An 18,844-nucleotide genomic window follows, 5' to 3' on the forward strand; every position below is an offset into this window, starting at 1 on the left:
TTGGAAAATCTGGATTATCATAATCCACCTCGATGCCAAACTCACCCTAAACGTTGCTTTTTAATGTCACATTGCTAAATTATCGATGTACTAAGTTACAAGTCTTACATTTCTCTATTTTATTAGTTATTGCATTGGCATTTTATGTTTTAATTGGTGAGGGTTACAACCAGTAACTGTGAGTTTGGGAGAAAAGGCCACAAACAGCCACTAAGGGCCTGATTACATGTTGTACTAAAGGCACTAATGGCCTGATTACATGTTGCACTAAGAGCACTAATGTCCTGAATATATGCTGTACTTAATGCACTAACTATAGGGGGAAACAACTATGTGCATTCTGCAACTGGTTGCCTAACAGTAACATTGATTTTCGGATGAATAGTCTGGATTAAGCAATGTTAGGACGTGAAAAATGCAAAGCAAATGTTAAAACATGTGAATGTTCAAGAGGGTGTTATGACCCAAAAAAAATAGTATTTAAAAAGTACCATAGATAAACGTGTTCAATTTGATCATACAAAGTGAATGTGCACTCATTTGAATTTTAGTAATTTCATTTCAGATTTGCTCAGCTTTCTATTTTGTTTTTTTTGTCTTTATTTAACCCACGTCACCGCAAGAAAGAGGGGCGGGGGTATCATCAAACTAGGTGCCTCTCCGATTCACATGATCACATCAGTCTAAAAACGTAAGAATAGAAATAGAAAAGTGTACAATTAGACGTCATATCACGTTGAGTTTTACAGAAATTAAGAACACATCAACAAGTAATAGAAACTGTTACTTGCATCTGGATAATTTGATATAAACTTTCACGGAGGACTTGGTGACTGTAGAAGCAAAGATAATTCCATAATATTCGACTCAATGAAAAGTTTCTTCTGAGTTTTCTTTTTCTTTCTCTATGGACTGTTGGAATTCAAGTGTTTTATCCCGGAGCACTGAACGTCGTGAGTTTGCAGTTGCAGTTGATCACTTGATGATCCCATTGTTCCAAGTAAACAACCCATAGCGTTCTCCTAAATTGAAGGCGCCCTACCCATCGGATGTTCTTCAGGTTCTAAAAGTAGTCACCGGAAAGGTGAGAAATTCGACATACTTTGAGCTACCTCAAATCCATGGTTAACACAAAGATCTTCAGCATTTTTTAGGCGAGTGAAACAGCCGCTAAATAAATAAAGACCAAAGTGGGAATATTTCGAGAACATTCAGCTAGACCCCGGAATATCCCAGCAAATGCTCCCATGGGAAGAGCATCCCAAGTTAGGCGAAACTGGCTTCTGCACCCCTGATCTAAAGGATGTTGTTCCCGTCGCCGTCGACATCGAGACTGTCGCGGTAGCATCCAACCGGAATATCCCAAACGTCCGTCTTGGGGAGCGTCCGTACTATACTCTATGTAGACTGGATACAATGTGTAGGCTTTTTTGTCGTTGAATTGGACCTTTGGTATACTTTAGAAGTCGTGCGACCAACCAATCAACCAACAACGCCTTTGTACATGGTTGGACTTTACAATCGAAAGGCCTTAGTTTCGGTTATCTATGGTGTCATCTTTCCCTGGGTATTATTTTATTTTCTTTCGGCTGGAACCAGATGCGTCACTATTGTATCACATCACCAATACAGAATATGGTTCTACGCGATAATGAATAGCCACAGAACAGTATTAGCATCTTTTATTTATTTTTCCACTTGTATCAATAGTTTATTTTTATTTTTGAAGGGAACTTTTATCAATAGTTGAGGAGTCCAAATCCCCCAAGTGTACAAACACTTTGCTACACTAAGCCGAGTCATACCCAGCCCAGCAAGTGATCCAGCCCATACAAATCGTTCCAATTCTGTTGTGCACCCCGTTCACTCTCCAACGGCATCAGAACTTCAGAAGACAGTATCTATTGTTTATCATGGTCACAAACTGAGTGGAAATGAAACGGAAATATGGTACAACAGGAGTAATTAATCCGAGTTCACCGCTACAGTAAATCCACTCCCACAATAGACGCCGAGTGAAGCAGAAGAACATGAGCTCTTATCACCTAGATTTACTCTCCGAGGAACCACCTGATCAGAAGCATCTCCCAAACCCAGTTGGCCATGCTCTCCCCAGCCCCAAGTGAACACCGCTCCTTTATCTGAGAAAAGATGTAAGAGCAATTAGCCCGGTTCCTCCAGAACTTATCCATGTGGCCATTTTTCAGCTTTGGGGGTAAGTTTTTACCTGTTACCAAAGCGGAATGTTCAGTGCCGGCTGCTATTTGTACCACCTGTTCTCCATGAACAGAGGGGACCTTAACTAAATTTGACAATGAAGATGATTCTGCATGTCATGAAGATCATTTCAGACGGTGTTGAAAGTGCAAATGCAACATGGTCACCAGACGGAACAAATTGGATCTATTTTAAGGAGAGAAACATCATTGCAATTTAAATATGGACATAGAAAATTAAAAGGCTTTCTCAAAGCTGGGGCATATATTCAAGATGTGCAGTGTGCGCTATTTAAAATCTGTAACATGCAGAATTTTTTCTATGATTTTATTTGGGCAGACAGGGCGTTGCTGGAATGACATCGACAGGGATTCACCACAGAGTATGGCCTTCTTTGGCTGTTGTATTTTGCTTTTGAGCCACCAGGGTACACTTTACATGTGATAGGTTGGTGTAGAAAATAATCTTTTTGAGCTTATTGCTAAGGAAATAAAAATTACCCGGGTATCCGTACACTCCCAAAGCTTAAAGCAGCTCTGTCCCACTGCTGAGTGCAAAACTATATATTTGCACCATGTTTTTTGCACAGTTCACAAATGGTCATATTTTCCCATGAGTTCTTGCAGGTTCCCATGTACATGTGTAATATTTTGCTCATTTTTAATACATAAAGTGTATTTTTGCCATAAAGGTATGGACGCAACTAGCTGCAGACTGGCAGATTTTATTCTAGTAGAAAGCTATCATTTTGTGTGAATGCTTTGATATTCTCAATATGTTTCAGAATTCAAACAGGATGTTCAACAGCTTGGCAGTATTTACCAGATGAATGTACATTGCACACCACATTACTCGCTAGGTACTGGTCCCCCAAAAAACATAATCCAAATACGATATAATAATCAAACATTGTAAGGAGTACCATGAAGATTACTGCTTGATGCAGTGGGATTGAATTGATGTGCCGTTGCATTTTCTAACACAGGGGTCTCACGCTTCTGATGGCGGTATGCACCAATGGTGTATAGTTCACCCCCTGCAATAGAAGATGTCAACCCTTACAATAACAGTTCCAGAAAATATAGGTCAATTAAAATGAAACAACTGTGTACCAGATAAAAGTAATGCATGATGCCATCCTAATGCCACTTGAGAAATACTCAAAGAAGGAAAGACTGCCTGAGGTTGTTCGTCGTCATGTTCTCCAACTAATGCTCTTCCCCAGATATACAACTGACCAGATTCTGTTACATGCAATGAAAGGGAAATTATGCGAAGTACCAATAGAAAAAGAGAGTTGGTACCTACAGATTTGCAAGGCTTACCATCCAATGCAGCACTATGATCCCCATTGGCATATAAATTCACTATCTTGCGGTTTGGAAAACCATCAATTAATCTAGGAATATTATGTAACTTTTGGTTCTTACAAACGGATTTACCAACTTGTCCTCGTCTTGCTGAGCCAAATCCATAGATGGAATTATCTGGAAGAAGATTAAGCATGTCATATATTTGTAACACAGATAGGCGGTATTTGATTCTGCCATAGATAAGAGATGTTTAGGTCCATAAACTCCCAGCTGCCTGGCAAAAAAATCCCGCAATTGTGATCTAACATCTTTTCCTAACTTTATTTACAATTTTTTCTTCTCGTGACATTTTATTCCATTCAGGAAGTTAGAACTTTAGTGAAGGTACAAGTGGTTCCTTTTAGATCTTGAGTGTTGCCTAGGATTAGAAATATTACTGACTAAGTTGTAAAGGTGCCCGGATGGTAAATTTGTATTGTTTCATGAACATGCAATTTGCTAACGATAAGATTTCGATAACAGTTTGTCATAATTTTACTTAACACCAGGAAAGGTATAAATAATTATTTTTAGATCTTGGCTGTTGCCTAGGCTTAGAAAGATTACTGACCAAGTTGTTCCTGAAAAAGGTACCCAGGTAAATTTGTTTTGTTAATTTCTTGGCATGCAATTTGCTACAAATTAAGGTGTCAGTATAACAGTTTGTCATAATTTTACTTACCTTTCAACAGGACAAGAGAATGGCGCATCCCAAATGCAAGCTTCTCAACATGCTTTGTGGTAAAGGATGACACTTCAAACGGCAAGTTCCTTGACTGATTATCACCAGTGCCAAGTTGTCCAAATGAGCCATCTCCACACATGAAGAGTTGTCCAGAATCTGAAAAGAACAACTAGAAACATCACAGCAAAGCTCATCAGTAACGTTTTTTTTCTTTTCAAAGACATCAGTAAGACAGTAATGATTCACTCTCCAAACAAAATGAGCCAATAGCTCAAGACCAAACCAAAAGATGGAATGGACTGATAAAAAAAAGAATATTCCAATGATCAAACATGAAGACCACAATGGAAGTTAAAAGTAAGAGGATGGTTTAAGAATTTCGAGACCTGTAGCGAATCCAGAATGGTTCCAACCAGCAGACACGCAGGTTACTGTATAGTTTTTAAAGAACGTAACAAGCATTGGAGTAGGGATGTTCTCTACATTCCCATGACCAAGTTGACCATGTGTACCTCTGCCCCAAGAAAATACTTCGCCATCACCTGAAATGTTGAGTAAAACTTTTTCAAAACACTAATGCATATTGCTCTGGTCAGAAATCAATCAGGGGAAAATGGCATCTGATGCACAGACTCATTTCTTGACTGGCTGATGGAAATGGGACAACAATGTTGCCAACAAAATGTTGGCTTCCAAGTGAACAACTAATCAACAATGAACAAAGTCTCTTGAAAATTAAAATTGCATGATCTGAAAAATGGCAGGCGAGATCATCATAATCACAATGTGGAAGCTTAATCATTCATTGCTGAACATGGAATGTGGAGCCTCGAATGAAGAGCCAACTTATTCAATCAATACAATGGCATTGCGATGATAGAAGATACTCTTGCATAACAAAGTCATATCAGGGAAAGAACACTTTTGAAACTGTGCTCTAGAAACTCTGTTCCTACCAAGCAGCATGGCTGTCCTACACATCCTGAACATATGCAAGTTCCAGCACAAAAAAGTTGGTTCGGGTTGTCCAGACAAGACACTGAATCAATAACCTAGAAGTAGCTGAGTGTACTAGAAAGGAAGCCTGGAATACCATTTGAGCTCTGTGAATCTCTGCTACTATGGTTACCAAAACCACCACATTGTGCATGAAATCCTTCCAATCTAAGTATCTATAGTCGAATTCAGCTTCGTAGTGATAAGAGAGCCATATAATCACTACTACGCCATAACCAATTATGGGAACCAAGAAGCCGTGAAAAGCTGGACTGACCAAATACTATAAAGAAGGAACCTGTTAAGGTGGGATGTTTCAAGCGGAGCGTACTTGTGAGGGCTATGGCGTGAGCGCCGCCGCCGGCGACGAAGGAGACGCGACCGCGGCAGCGAGGGGGGAGAAGAAGCGGATGCGGGAGGTGGTGGTCCTCTAGACCGCCGCTCCCGAGCTGCCCGTCCGTGCCCGCGCCCCAGGTCCACGCCCACGCCGCCTCCTCCCTCTCCTCTTCCGCCGCCGCGGGCGCAGCCTTCTCCATGGCTCCCGTGTCGGATCGATCCAGAGGTGACGACTATTTTCGTCCAGGAAACTATGACAGGTGGGCCGGAGCGAAAAAAATAGCTGAAAATAAACTATGACAGGTGGGCCCGAGTCGATAGAAATTTACTATAGTACATGGATAATGGATGTGTGGCCAATGAAAATGCCAGTTTACTGACATGCACACGGACCGAATAATGCAAATGCAAAATATCAAGCTCCCGTTCGTGATCAACTTGTCTATGCGATGAACACGGAAGGACAATTCCCCTCATTGGACGATCATGAAGGTGATAGGGACTACGATAAGATTTTACATATAATCGAAGGATCATTTCAGAAAATGTATTCCATGTCCAACCATAGCCGCTTGGAGAGCCAAGTTTCTAGACATCATATCTCGACCCAACCATCTATATGATCATTATGATTACTAAACAAAGCTGCTCTAGCCTTAACACAACACCCACCCACTCGTGTGCCGCAATGTGTAGCCGTCAGATCTCAATCCAACCATCCAAAGCAGCGTCGTGATTGCTACATAAACCCGCTCAAACCCTAACATGACCCACGCACACACCGCATGCTGCCTACGCATAGCCCTCAGATCTCGATCCAACTATGCAGATGAGCATCGTGATTGCTATATAAACCCGCTCAATTCCTAACACGAATCGATACCCACCTTATTCACAGCCACACATTACCAACCTCTTGCGGTGACCTCCTCCTTTTCATCTTCATCCATCCTTGCGTGCTTCCGGAGAATATCTTCTTCGATCTCCGGTAAGCTTGTTGTTGCCGTTGTCTCCGGCGACAGATGCCAAGCTTCTTCTTCTCACTAGTTTCTCCAAAACGTGTTGTGAAGTGTTTGTTTAAACATGGGCATTCAATGGACACGCTAGAGCGTGGATGAAGTGTGTTGGTGCATGCAGCACATCTAGTGACGGCGGGTGACATGACTAGAGTCAATCCACCACATGTGGCCGTGATTTCGCGACCTCGCACCGATGGCGAGGAAGATAGACTGGGGTTATAGTGCCGTCACATGGTAATAATTTCTACCTTATATTTTTCACAGACGTGTGATGTGAATTGTGAGTGTGACAAACGCAAAATACCAAACCCCATTTGTCATCAACTTGGAAGTGTGATGAACGCAAACAGCCAATCCATCTGGTCGGACTGTCCTAAAGGCGATACGAACTAGGATAAGTTTTCAATTAATCCAAGGATTATTCTAGAAATACGTATTCCATGCCCATCCGTAGCCACTCCAAAAAGATTCTAACATAGCCGACTTTCTAGCTATAACCATCCAGATGAGCATCGCGATTGCTATACAAACTCGTCCAAACCCCAAAACAACCCACACCCACCTCGGGCGCCGCCATGCATAGCCATCAGATCTCGATCCAACCATGTAGATGAGCATCATGATTGCTATATAAACCCGCTCAAACCCTAACGCGGCCCCCACAAACATCGGATGCTGCTAGCGCATAGCCATCAGATCTCGATCCTACCATCTAGATGAGCATGATGATTGCTATATAAACCCGCACAATTCCTAACACGAACCGACACCCACCCTATGAGCTGCCGCAGATTACCAACCTCTTGCGGTGCCCTCCTCCTTTTCTTCTTCCTCCATCCTTGCATGCTCCCGTAGAATATCTTCTTCGATCTCCGATAAGCTTGTTGGTGCCGTTGTCTCCGGCGATGGATGCCAAGCTTCTTCTTCCCACTAGTTTCTACAAAACGTGTTGTGAGTGTTTGTTTAAACATGGGAATTCAATGGAGACGCTAGAGCGTGGATGAAGTTTGTTGGTGTATGCAGCACATCTAGCGACGGTGGGGGACATGATTAGAGTCAATCCGCCACATGCGGCCATGATTTCGCGACCTCGCACTGATGGCGAGGAAGATGGATTGGGGTTATTGCGCCATCACATGGCAATAGTTTCTACCTTATATTTTTCGCGGATGTGTGATGTGAATTGTGAGTGTGAAAAACGCAAAATACCAAGCCCCATTCGTCATCAACTTGGAAGTGTGATGAACGCAAAATGCCAATCCATCTGGTCGGACGGTACTGAAGGTGATACGAATTAGGATAAGTTTTCAATTAATCCAAGGATTATTTTAGAAATAGGTATTCCATGCCCATCTGTAGCCACTCCAAAAAGATTCTAGCAGTGTCTACTTTCTAGCTATAACCATCTAGATGAGCATCGTAATTGCTATACAAACCCGTTCAAACCCCAAAACAACCCACACCCACCTCGCAGGCCGCCATGCATAGCCATCAGATCTTGATCCAACCATCTAGATGAGCATCGATGGTTGCTATATAAACTCGCACAAACCCCAACGCGGCTCCCCAGAAACATCGCGTGCTGCTAGCGCATAGCCATCATATCTCAATCCTACCATCTAGATGAGCATGATGATTGCTATATAAACCCGCTCAATTCCTAATACGAACCGACACCCACCCTACGCGCCGCCGCATATTACCAACGTCTTGCGGCGTCCTCCTTCTTTTCGTCTTCTTCCATCCTTGTGTGATCCCGGAGAATATCTTCTTCGATCTTCGGTAAGCTTGTTGATGCCATTGTCTCCGGCGACGAATGCCAAGCTTCTTCTTCCGACTAGTTTCTCCAAAATGTGTTGTGAAGTGTTTGTTTAAACAGGGGCATTCAATGGAGATGCTAGAGCGCGGATGAAGTGTGTTGGTGTATGCAACACATCTAGTGACGGCGGGGGACATGACTAGAGTCAATCCGGCACATGCGGCCATGATTTCGCGACCTCACACCGATGGCGAGGATGATGGATTGGGGTTATAATGCCGTCACATCGTAATATTTTCTACCTTATATTTTTCGCGGACGTGTGATATGAATTGTGAGTGTGGCAAACGCAAATACCAAGCCCCATTTATCATCAACATGGAAGTGTGATGAACGCAAAATGCCAATCCATCTGGTCGGACGGTCCTGAAGGCGATACGAACTAGGATAAGTTTTCAATTAATCCAAAGATTATTTTAGAAATATGTATTCCATGACCATCCGTAGCCACTCCAAAAAGATTCTAACTGAGCCCCATTTGTCATCGACTTGGAAGTGTGATGAACGCAAAATGCCAATCCATCTGGTCGGACGGTCCTGAAGACGATACGAACTAGGATGAGTTTTCAATTAATCCAAGGATTATTTTAGAAAATATGTATTCCATGCCCATCTGTAGCCAGTCCAAAAAGATTCTTGTAGAGCCAACTTTCTAGCTATAACCATCTAGATGAGCATCGTGATTGCTATACAAACTCGTCCAAACCCTAAGACAACCCACACTGCACCCACCTCGCGCGCCGCTATGCATAGCCATCAGATCTCGATCCAACCATCTAGATTAGCATCATGATTGCTATATAAACCCTCACAAACCCTAACGCGACATCCACAAACATCGCGTGCTGCTAGCGCATAGCCTTCAGATTTTGATCGAATCATCTAGATGATCATTGTAAATGATATATAAAGCCGCCCAATTCCTAACACGAACCGACACCCACCCCGCATGCCGCCGCACATCACGAACCTCTTGCAGTGCTCAACTCTTTTCGTCTTCCTCCATCCTTGCATGCTCCCGAGCGATGGATTCCAAGCTTCTTGTTCCCTTTGGTTTCTCCAAACTGTGTTGTGAAGTGCTTGTTTAAACAAGGGCACTTGTTGGAGATTCTACAGCGTGGATGAAGTGTGGTGTTGTATGTAGCACACCTGATGACTGGGGGGGGGGGGGCGTGACTAGAGTCAATCCACCACAAGCAACCATGATTTCGCGACCTCACAACGATGGCGAGAAAGATGGATTGGGGTTATAGCGCCATCACACGGTCATAATTTTTGCCTTATATTTTTCTGCGGACATGTGATGTGAATTGTGAGTGTGACAAACGAAAAATACCAAGCCCCGCTCGTAATCGACTTGGGAGTGTGATGAACGCAAAATGCCAATCCCCCTGATCGGATGGTCCAGGAGGCGATAGGGGCTAGGATAAGATTTCCAAATAATCCAACTATTGCTTTAGAAAAATGTATTTCCATAGACACTCCAAAAAGATTCCAGCAGAGACGATTTTCTAGTCGTCAGATCTCGACCCAACCATCTATATTAGCATCCTGGCTATACAAACCCTAACACAATCCACACCCACCCCGCGCACCGCCACACATAGCCGTCAGATCTCGATCCAACCATATAGATGAGTATCTTGATTGTTATATAAACCCGCCCAAATCCTAACACGACCCAGACACACCTCGCGGTCCCAACGCATAGCTATCTGACCTAAATCCTACCATCTATGTGAGCATCGTGATTGCTATATAAACCTGCTCAATTCCTAACACGAACCGACACACACCCCGTGCACCACCGCAGATTACCAACCTCTTGTGGTGCTCTCCTACTTTTCGTCTTGCTCCATCCTTGTGTGCTCCGAATGAATCGACTGATGCCAAATTTCCTGTTCCCTCTAGTTTCTCCAAAGCATGTTGTGAAGTGTTTGTTTAAACAGGGGCATCTGATGGAGATGCTAGAGCATGGATGAAATGTGTTGCGTATGAAGCATATCTGGTGAGGCTGGGGCCTGAGTAGAGTCAATCCGCCTCACGCGACCATGATTTTGTGACCTCACATGGTTGACATGCTAGATTTGAGAGACAACAAATTTCAATACAATATTTCTGGTTGATGTGTTAGATCCGACAACCGACAAGTTTCGATAAAATATTTGCGGTTGACGTGCTAGATCTGAGAACCAACTAGTTTCACAGACACATTCTCGTACTAGCAGCACTTGAGCCCATAGCCTGCCAGACCACAAATATGAATTGTGTGAGACCCATAATTAACTCCCTCCGTTCCTTAAATTAGGGCGTACGTTGTTTTCTTTGACCAAGCGTTTGACCAAAGATTACTCCATCTACGTGTGACTTATGTGACACAAATCATAACTATAAATAAGTACTTTTGAATACGAATACAACGATATCAATTTTCTTTCATTTTTTTTATTAATAGACTAATTCTTGGTCAAAGGCTCGGTCAAAGAAAACAATACAAGCCTTAATTTAAGGAACAAAGGGAGTATATTTTATGATTTTGAATTAGTTTTACCTAAACTATCATTTTTTTTCCTATTGTACTATATTGACGTACTATATTTATTAATACTATATTTATTAATACTATATTTATTAATTCTGAATAAGTTCCCTCCACCTTCCCCAAAGAAGAAAAATCGTTCATATTGCAAATGGTTCATGTTCCCCACGTCTTCGGTATTGTTGTTGGATCACATCTAATGACAGCGGAGGCTGTGACTAGAGTCAATCCGCTGCATGCGAGCATGATTTCGCGGCCCTGGCGGCGATGAGATGGATTGGAGTTATAGCGCTGTTGTACGGTAATAATGTTTACTTTATTTTGCATTTGCAAATTCTTTTGTACGTCTCGATAAAATATTTGTGATTGACATGCTATAGATTTGAGAGCCAACAAGTTTCAATAGATATTTGTGATTGATGTGTTAGATTCGAAACCCGACAAGTTCCTACAGAATATTTGTGGTTGTGCTAGATTCAAGAACCAATAAGTGTCACGGACACGTTCTCGTCTAGCAGTACTGAACCTGTAACCTGCGAAACCACCAATATGAATTGTGTGAGACCCGTAATTATATATGAGATCTCATTATATATATTTCATGACTCTAAATTAGTTTTTACTAGAACTATCATTATTATTATTTTCTAGTATACTTATTTGATATCATAGTTATTACTATTCAATATTTATCAAATCCGAATAAATTCCCTCCACCTCCCTCGAAGAAGAAGAAGAATCGTTCACATTGCAAAAGGTTTATATTCTCCACGTCTTCGACTTATGCTGTTCACACTACAACGTCGCGCATGAACATTCTCTGCTATAAGTTTCGAGTTAGCACCAGCTGATCTGACCTAATCTAATTGTAAAGAGCGATTGCAAGCACAGTTACAGTCTTCATGCATGATCGAATGCCTTGAAGATTAAGACAGGAACATTAATCTTAAAAAAAGGCACAAAGGAAAGCGAAGAGATAACGAGGGAGAGCTTTATTCGTTTCCTCCGTTGCAACCTTCCATCAAAGATGAGCTTCCTGCGGACAGCGGCACGCGGCAGAATGTTTTCGACGCTTTAAGCACCGCAAAAAGTGCAGTCCACTACTCATATAAGCATACTATACTCCACTTTGCAGTTTGCAGCTGCTATTTATTCGCAAGACCAGCAACATATATATCTTTGATCTCCTCTACGGTACACAGCAGATTCATCCGAACTAGAAGAACCGAAGCCGCCGGCCAGTGATCAACATGAGTGACCGCAGGTACGGGTACTCGTACCCACAGAACCAAGGTAATTAATTAACTGGGCAACGATTGTGTGTTAGTTACATTTTTTCCTTCCTTTTCTCCTTGTATGTTCATGCATGGAATTAATGGGAAACACATACTTATTGTATGCGGGTGTGTGTGTGTGTGTTTTGCATTTATTTTTTCATTTTCTCGTTGTATGTTCATGCATGGAATTAATGGGAAACACATACTTATTGTATGCGGGTGTGTGTGTTAGTTACATTTTTTTTCCTTCCTTTTCTCCTTGAATGTTCATGCATGGAATTGATGGGGAAACACATAGTACTTATTGTATGCGGGTGTGTGTGTTAGTTACATTTTTTTTCCTTCCTTTTCTCCTTGAATGTTCATGCATGGAATTAATGGGAAACACATATACTCTTTTTTTGCGGATAATGGGAAACACATGCTACATGCAGGGTATGGGTACTACAACGGACCGCCGGTGATGGCGCCGCCGCAGTACGCCCCGCCGCCGAGACGGCAGCCGGGGTTCCTCGAAGGATGGTAAGCCATATGCACATAAAGGTTCTTCTTTCCTCCGCAGTACTAGTTCTGAGCTGATATAACGTGCTCTGTTCTTACCCTGCAAAGAACAGCCTTGCTGCTCTGTGCTGCTGCTGCCTGGTCGACGAGTGCTGCTGCGACCCATCTGTCATATTTGTGACCTGATCGATCCATCGATACACACGTACGTGCGTCCCCGGATGCTCTGATGAACAATAATCCGGCGACCCCAGCTATATGTTGGTGCGTGCTCGTGTGTGTGCTACACACATATATATGTTGTATCCTATACTCCAGATCACAGTAGCAATATTGGGTACAGGTCCCCAGGACGAGACAGACGCTCATCAGCCCAGGGGAAACTGATGCGCCGCCGTGCCGAACACGTTCTTCTTGGCTTCTTGTGCTACACACATATGCTGTGCGCCCGTTGTAGCTTCTTATTATGCATGCATGTATGTACGTATGTATAATCTAAGTGTACGAATAAGATCGTGCGAAAAGAAGTGGGCACTAGTATACAGTTCCGGCCTCTATACCTACTCATGCCGTATGTCGTCTCCCTGGATTTTTACCAAAATCACGTAACCAGACAAACAAATCTTCCCAAGGAAATGTGCACCGGCGCTAAGTCAGAAGTGAGCACCGTGATGTAACGCAACGCATGCCGCTCCAAAATTGAGCGCACCGAGTCAAGGACCGAAGAGAAGCGCGGAAAGAGAGGCAGGCCGCCCAGCCGGCCCGGCAGCATGTATAACGGCCGGCCATGCACGAAGCGAAGAGGCGGGCTATAGGCGGAGGCAATTTCAGAGCAAACGGTGGGCAAGGATTACGCGGGGAACGGTGGCGCTGAATCAATTCCATCGAGACGCGAGAGAGGGTGCAGTGGCCGTGCCTCGGCGTGTGGGGGCTGTTAACCTGAACGAGACGCGGGTGCGGGCATGGGCCCCTTCCTACTCCGACCGAACGAGACGCGCAATATATAGCCGCTCGTTAGAGTAGACCCTTCGGCGTAGGCTGGGCCAAGAAAGGCCCAGTCAGTTCTAGCCAATCCCACCGAACATAGAGCCATCGGCTGACTTGGGCGTTGGGCCATTCTGTTGCTCCCCCGCCGCTTTCTCCTCCCATGGGCGCGGGAGCAGATCGAGTGTGCATCCCGTGCCCCCCCTCAAAAGAAAAAGAGTGTGCATCCCGTATATATATGGAAAATACTTTTTTTGAGCTGATCATCCGGATATACTCATATATACATTAGCTTTGTACCTCGCTGTTCCGCAAGAAATAAGACACTTTGCACCTCGCTGCTCCGCAAGAAATAAAACACGATACACGTAAGTTTGGAAAACTCGCAATCTCTTATCTGATACATTTTGTAAACTTTAGTACTGTATGAACATACAGATATAAAGCCAATAAAATTGTCCAATTGAGTTTTCTTCAAGAAGAAAACAACACAAAAGAGTGTCGGCTTATTGGAGTAATTGAGTTTTCAAAAAAATGAAATACTAAAAGAAACGAAAAGAGAAGAAAAGAGGGTCTAAAACTGACACTAGAGGTTGAGGTGTACACAATGTTACCTAGTCACTACGGCCTGGCTCCTACGGAGTACTGTAGGACGTATAAAAGAACCTAGAAAGTGACGTTGCAGTGCACCGTAAAGCTGTTGCAACCGTCGGCATCAACATGTACGAACTAACACGTTAGGTAAGACGGACATTAACTTGATTAAGATACACAAAGTCCTAACGAAAAAACAATATAAGAATAGGAGACTAAATCAGACTTGTTTTTATGCTGGGAGTGCGTACCGTAGCAAGCCTGTGAGGAGTAGTATACAAATGACGCTGTCGTGTGATGAGCGGCCAAACATAGTTTGTCCTTTGGTTCTGACCAGCCTCTGCTAGGTAGAGAAAAGTAGTCGACAAATGGCAGGCTTGCGACCAAGCTTACATCCTTCCACAACAGTCGGTAGCAGAAACAGAGGCTCCTTCAGAAGAGAACGCATTTTTGATGAAGTATGGCTTGAAATATGGAACCTCTGAAGATAACAACGGTGCCCGCTAAATGCTGTTAACACCATTATTCTTGCTGAACCGAAGAAGGTGATTAGGTCACTGTTGTCGATGGAGCTTCAGAACGTGGAGTAACTACTTCTTCCGTCTCACAATATGAGACGCGCACGCATACCTAGATCGTCAATTTAGCTAACTAGATATAAATTAAATAATTAAAAATTTATATCATTAGAAAGTTCTTTAGATAATGAATCTAATGATGTATTTTTTGTTAAGAAACATACATATTTAATTAGTAAAATTGAGAAATCTAAGAATGCGTGCGCGTCTCGTATTATGGAAGGGAGGGAGGGAGTAAGAGTCTGGAGTCTGGACTCTGGAGTCAAGAAACAACGGAAGTAGATAACGGCCCGCCCCGAAGAAACTGCAACAACGAACTTGCTAATAAATTATATTTATCGACTGTGGCTACACAACCTTCTTGTTTAGGGGAAAAGAATAACTCGATTCCAAAGTTTACCAAGCCCGTTCTAGGCTGGCGATTAGCTCATTATTCTATTCTACAAAAGAAAGAGCTCATTATTCCTTTCTTATTTGTACGACTACGAGGTGGGCCATCACATCGATCACCAGAATGTCGATCCAGTCATCAAGTGCCTCCTGATATAAATACTAGTTTCCCCCATCCGAGCACAGACACACACAATTCACGCGCCGTGCGCCGTATTGTAAAATCCTCGGTCGCAAGAGAGATTCCCGAACCTAAACTACCTCAGGCCTGCGACTCTAATAATATCTTCATTTCTCGAATTGGTGCACGCCGGCCGACCTCCCACTCTTTTCTTTCTTTTTCGACACATAACAAATGTTGCGGAAGATCGATCAGTCACAGGGCCTCATCAGTGATCCCTCGTAGGCATCTTAAATACTGGCAGGGTAGATCTTGGGTAGCGTTGGTGGTATCGCACTCCTTTGTTCCTTTTGCGTTGTCTTCGTCGACGGAGACGGCCGGCATGGACACGCACAAGGCGGGTGGCGGCGGGGGCGCCGGCGAGGTGCGGAGGATCAACGTGGTGTATTTCTTGAGCCGCGGCGGCAGGACGGACCACCCGCACCTCTTCCGCGTCAGCCACCTCCACCGCGCCGGCGTGCGCCTCCGCGGTACGCGCCTTTTCTTATTCTTCTTCTCCGGCAGATCCATTGCGCATGCAGCTCATTGCAATAATATGGGCGTATCGTTGTTGGTTGGTTTGTTTGTTCAGATGTGAAGAGGTGGCTGTCGGAGGTGCGCGGCAAGGACATGCCGGAGAATTTCTCATGGTCTTACAAAAGGTACGAACAAAATCGATCGAGGTGCCATCGTTCTTGCCCTTGACTTCCATTTCCATTTTCATTTCTCGGTAGTTGTTAATAATCTCACATTGATTTGTTGCCTGATGGCTTATGATCCGCACAGGAAGTACAAGGCTGGGTATGTCTGGCAGGACCTGATGGACGATGACCTCGTGACGCCAATCTCCGACAACGAGTACGTGCTCAAGGGCTGCGACGTGCGGGGAACCCCTCCTCCTCCTCCTGGTGCCGACGCACCGAAAGCTTCATCTTTAGGTGATTGTCGATGCGTTTTTTTGTCGACTTCTTTTCTTGCAGTTTCGACGAGACTAGGGGTTAAAAGTTCGAGAAATTTTGTTTGTAGCAGGCGAGAAGAAACTGAACAGAAAGGACGAGAAGGCCCATAAGGTTGCGTGCGATCAGAAGCAGGTTCAGGAGGCGACGCCAATACGCTCCGACGACAACGAGAGCTTCCCCAAGCCGCCGATCGACCAGGATTCGCCCGGCGGACCACCGTTCAGGATCGTTTTGCCGCAGGAGCGAAAGCGGCGGCAAGAAACGGGGAGAGCGGTCGCCGATCATCGGCAGGCGGTGGTGCCAGCGCGGGCGGCGGCGCCGGGCGGCAAGAAGCGGCCCGTGGGGCGGGCGCGGAGGATGAGCGTGGCGCGGGCGCTCCACAGCATCCTGACGTGCGGCGCGGCCGACGCCGACGACGCCGCGCTCCGGCCCGTCGTCCCGCGGCGAGGCGCCGTGGACGGCGACGACGACGACTGGACGGGCACCCCCGTGTGTCCCGGCATCGACGGCTGCGGCATCCAGTGAGTAAAGTGCACAACATAAGAGTAACTCACACATCGCCATCCAACGGTTTCTGGAGCTATGACGAGATCATCGTTATTTAACCGTGGCTTCTTCGTTGTTTAATCTGTTCGTGAAAGCAGCGCGAGCAGGAAGCCCACCAGGCCGCGAAGAGGCGGGAAAGACAAGGCGAAGCGGGAAGGCGTCGTTGCGGCGCACAAGCCGGCAAGCCTGCCGCGTTGCTCGTAAGCATCCGTAGACTCGCTCTCGTTTCGTCTGTGTGCCGTCCGTTGTCTGTTCTGACCGGTTCTCGTGCTCGGTTAAGTTCGGTACGGCGGTTCTGTCGCTTGGGTTTGGGCTGGGTCTTCGCGCGCGACATGTCCACCGGTACTGTCCGCCCGGGACGGCCGTGGGACACGAGAGTTTCGATTTATTTATTTTTTGGACCAAACACGAGAGTTTCGAATTCATGCTTCTGTTTCCATCGCATCTTTTTTTTTTGAGCGAGTTTCCAGCGCATCTTTAATAAGTTCAGAGAGAATATAATACCAGTACTAAGAGTAATAAGTTAGAGAGGTCAAACCGTCAAACTATTCGTGCAACCATTGTTTTTTGTTAGATTACGTGCAAATAGATTAGTCCTGAAAATGACGTCTAAGCTTATGACTGAAGGCGTGTTGGCGAGCCTTGAGCTGGGCTAGGCCCAGCGCCACGTAAATAGTGTGCTGGTTTGATTGGGCCGGTCACCCACCAATTCTAAAACCACTACAAGGCCCGGTCCAGGTAAACGTCAGCATAAAAGTACAGAAACAAGTTGAGCCTGAAATACTACCTCTCAAAAAAAAAGTTGAGCCTGAAATTCAGGGGGCGGAGCATTTTATCTGGCGCTCTTTTATAATCTCTTGTTTTGCTCGAACAATATTGTTGGCACGTCGCTAGTACTGACACAACCTGTAATGATCTCGACAACCTGCAGGCAGTGCGGGAAGGAGTTCAAACCGCAGGAGCTGCACTCGCACATGCAGTCGTGCAGGGGCTTCAGGGAGAGGATGAGGAATAGCGCCAGCACGCGGGTCGGCGTGGACAGGAGCCGGAGGAACTCCACCGCGAGGAGGGCAGACGACCACTCCTCCTTCCCGGAGCGGCCGACCACCGCGTTCCTCCTCACGGAGTCGTGATCGATCTCTTCTTCAACTTGGTCGGTGTCACCAGATGTAGATTTGAATGATCCTTGGGTTGCGTACTTACATTAATTCGACCTCGGAATTGTTTAGCTTGACAGTAGAAAACAACGGTTTGGAGATATTCCTTCAGCTTGCTTTTGATCTTGTTTCGATGATCAAACCGTTTGAATTGAATCACTAGTGTAGATCGTCAATTCGCAGGTCCACTTATGCATCGTTCTCTTACCTCAATTCGATCAGGTAGGTCTTGTTTGGCATTAGAATTTCTCCAGTGTTTGTAGAGCGTCTCAAAAAATTCAATAACAGTAGAAATCGTAAGACTTTGCTTGGCACTAGTGTGAATTCCCTTCCTTCCTAAAACATTAGTATGCAAAGTGTTTTTAATTGATGAAAAAAGAGATGTTTTATGGAGAAATCTAGGGATTATCCATGTAATCCATGCCTACTAAACGACTTATTGGGGTTTCTAGTATTTTTGAATTTGAAGAGGTTAATATTCTACAAACACTAGAAACACATTAGTTCCAACCAAGTCCTAAATGAGCCGTTTGATAGGCATTGATTGTTGAGAATAATCCCTAAATTTCCACCACAAAACATCTCACTTTTGGATTAATCTCAGCAATTGAAAATAATCCCTAAATTTCTTATACTGGTGTTTTGGGATGGAAGGCGGCGTGAGATTATTAGGTGAATACACAATTCCCTCAAATATCAAATCCACTTGTAACTAAAAATACACTAGAGCTAAAC

At 44.4% G+C, this 18,844-nt stretch overlaps 2 protein-coding genes and 1 long non-coding RNA gene across 4 annotated transcripts; 2 read left to right on the forward strand and 1 right to left on the reverse strand.

Moving 5' to 3' along the window:
- Window positions 1-1,743: 1,743 nt before the first annotated feature.
- LOC100845672 (ultraviolet-B receptor UVR8) lies at window positions 1,744-5,838 on the reverse strand. The gene is made up of 8 exons (XM_003564299.4): window positions 5,582-5,838; window positions 4,641-4,796; window positions 4,252-4,410; window positions 3,543-3,704; window positions 3,330-3,461; window positions 3,140-3,253; window positions 2,228-2,326; window positions 1,744-2,141 (listed from the first exon to the last, which is right to left on the reverse strand). Exons 1-8 carry the CDS (start codon window positions 5,784-5,786, stop codon window positions 1,966-1,968), a joined length of 1,203 nt encoding a protein of 400 aa, XP_003564347.1. The 5' UTR covers window positions 5,787-5,838; the 3' UTR covers window positions 1,744-1,965.
- A 6,181-nt stretch (window positions 5,839-12,019) lies between these two features.
- LOC100845978 lies at window positions 12,020-13,298 on the forward strand. Its single transcript, XR_730930.3, has 3 exons — window positions 12,020-12,256; window positions 12,675-12,762; window positions 12,855-13,298. It is a non-coding gene; the product is annotated as an uncharacterized LOC100845978 (long non-coding RNA).
- Window positions 13,299-15,481: 2,183 nt separating this feature from the next.
- LOC100842645 lies at window positions 15,482-18,414 on the forward strand. 2 transcript variants are annotated; one of them, XM_014898836.2, is made up of 6 exons: window positions 15,482-15,938; window positions 16,040-16,109; window positions 16,234-16,385; window positions 16,474-16,927; window positions 17,048-17,152; window positions 17,884-18,414. In XM_014898836.2, exons 1-6 carry the CDS (start codon window positions 15,791-15,793, stop codon window positions 18,083-18,085), a joined length of 1,131 nt encoding a protein of 376 aa, XP_014754322.1. In that variant the 5' UTR covers window positions 15,482-15,790; the 3' UTR covers window positions 18,086-18,414. The 2 variants fall into 2 exon arrangements, with proteins under 2 accessions (XP_014754322.1, XP_014754323.1); XM_014898837.2 differs by having other exon boundaries at window positions 17,051-17,152.
- Window positions 18,415-18,844: the final 430 nt, after the last annotated feature.

The sequence above is a fragment of the Brachypodium distachyon genome, chromosome 2 (assembly GCF_000005505.3).
Source record: "Brachypodium distachyon strain Bd21 chromosome 2, Brachypodium_distachyon_v3.0, whole genome shotgun sequence".
Classification (NCBI taxonomy): domain Eukaryota; kingdom Viridiplantae; phylum Streptophyta; class Magnoliopsida; order Poales; family Poaceae; genus Brachypodium; species Brachypodium distachyon.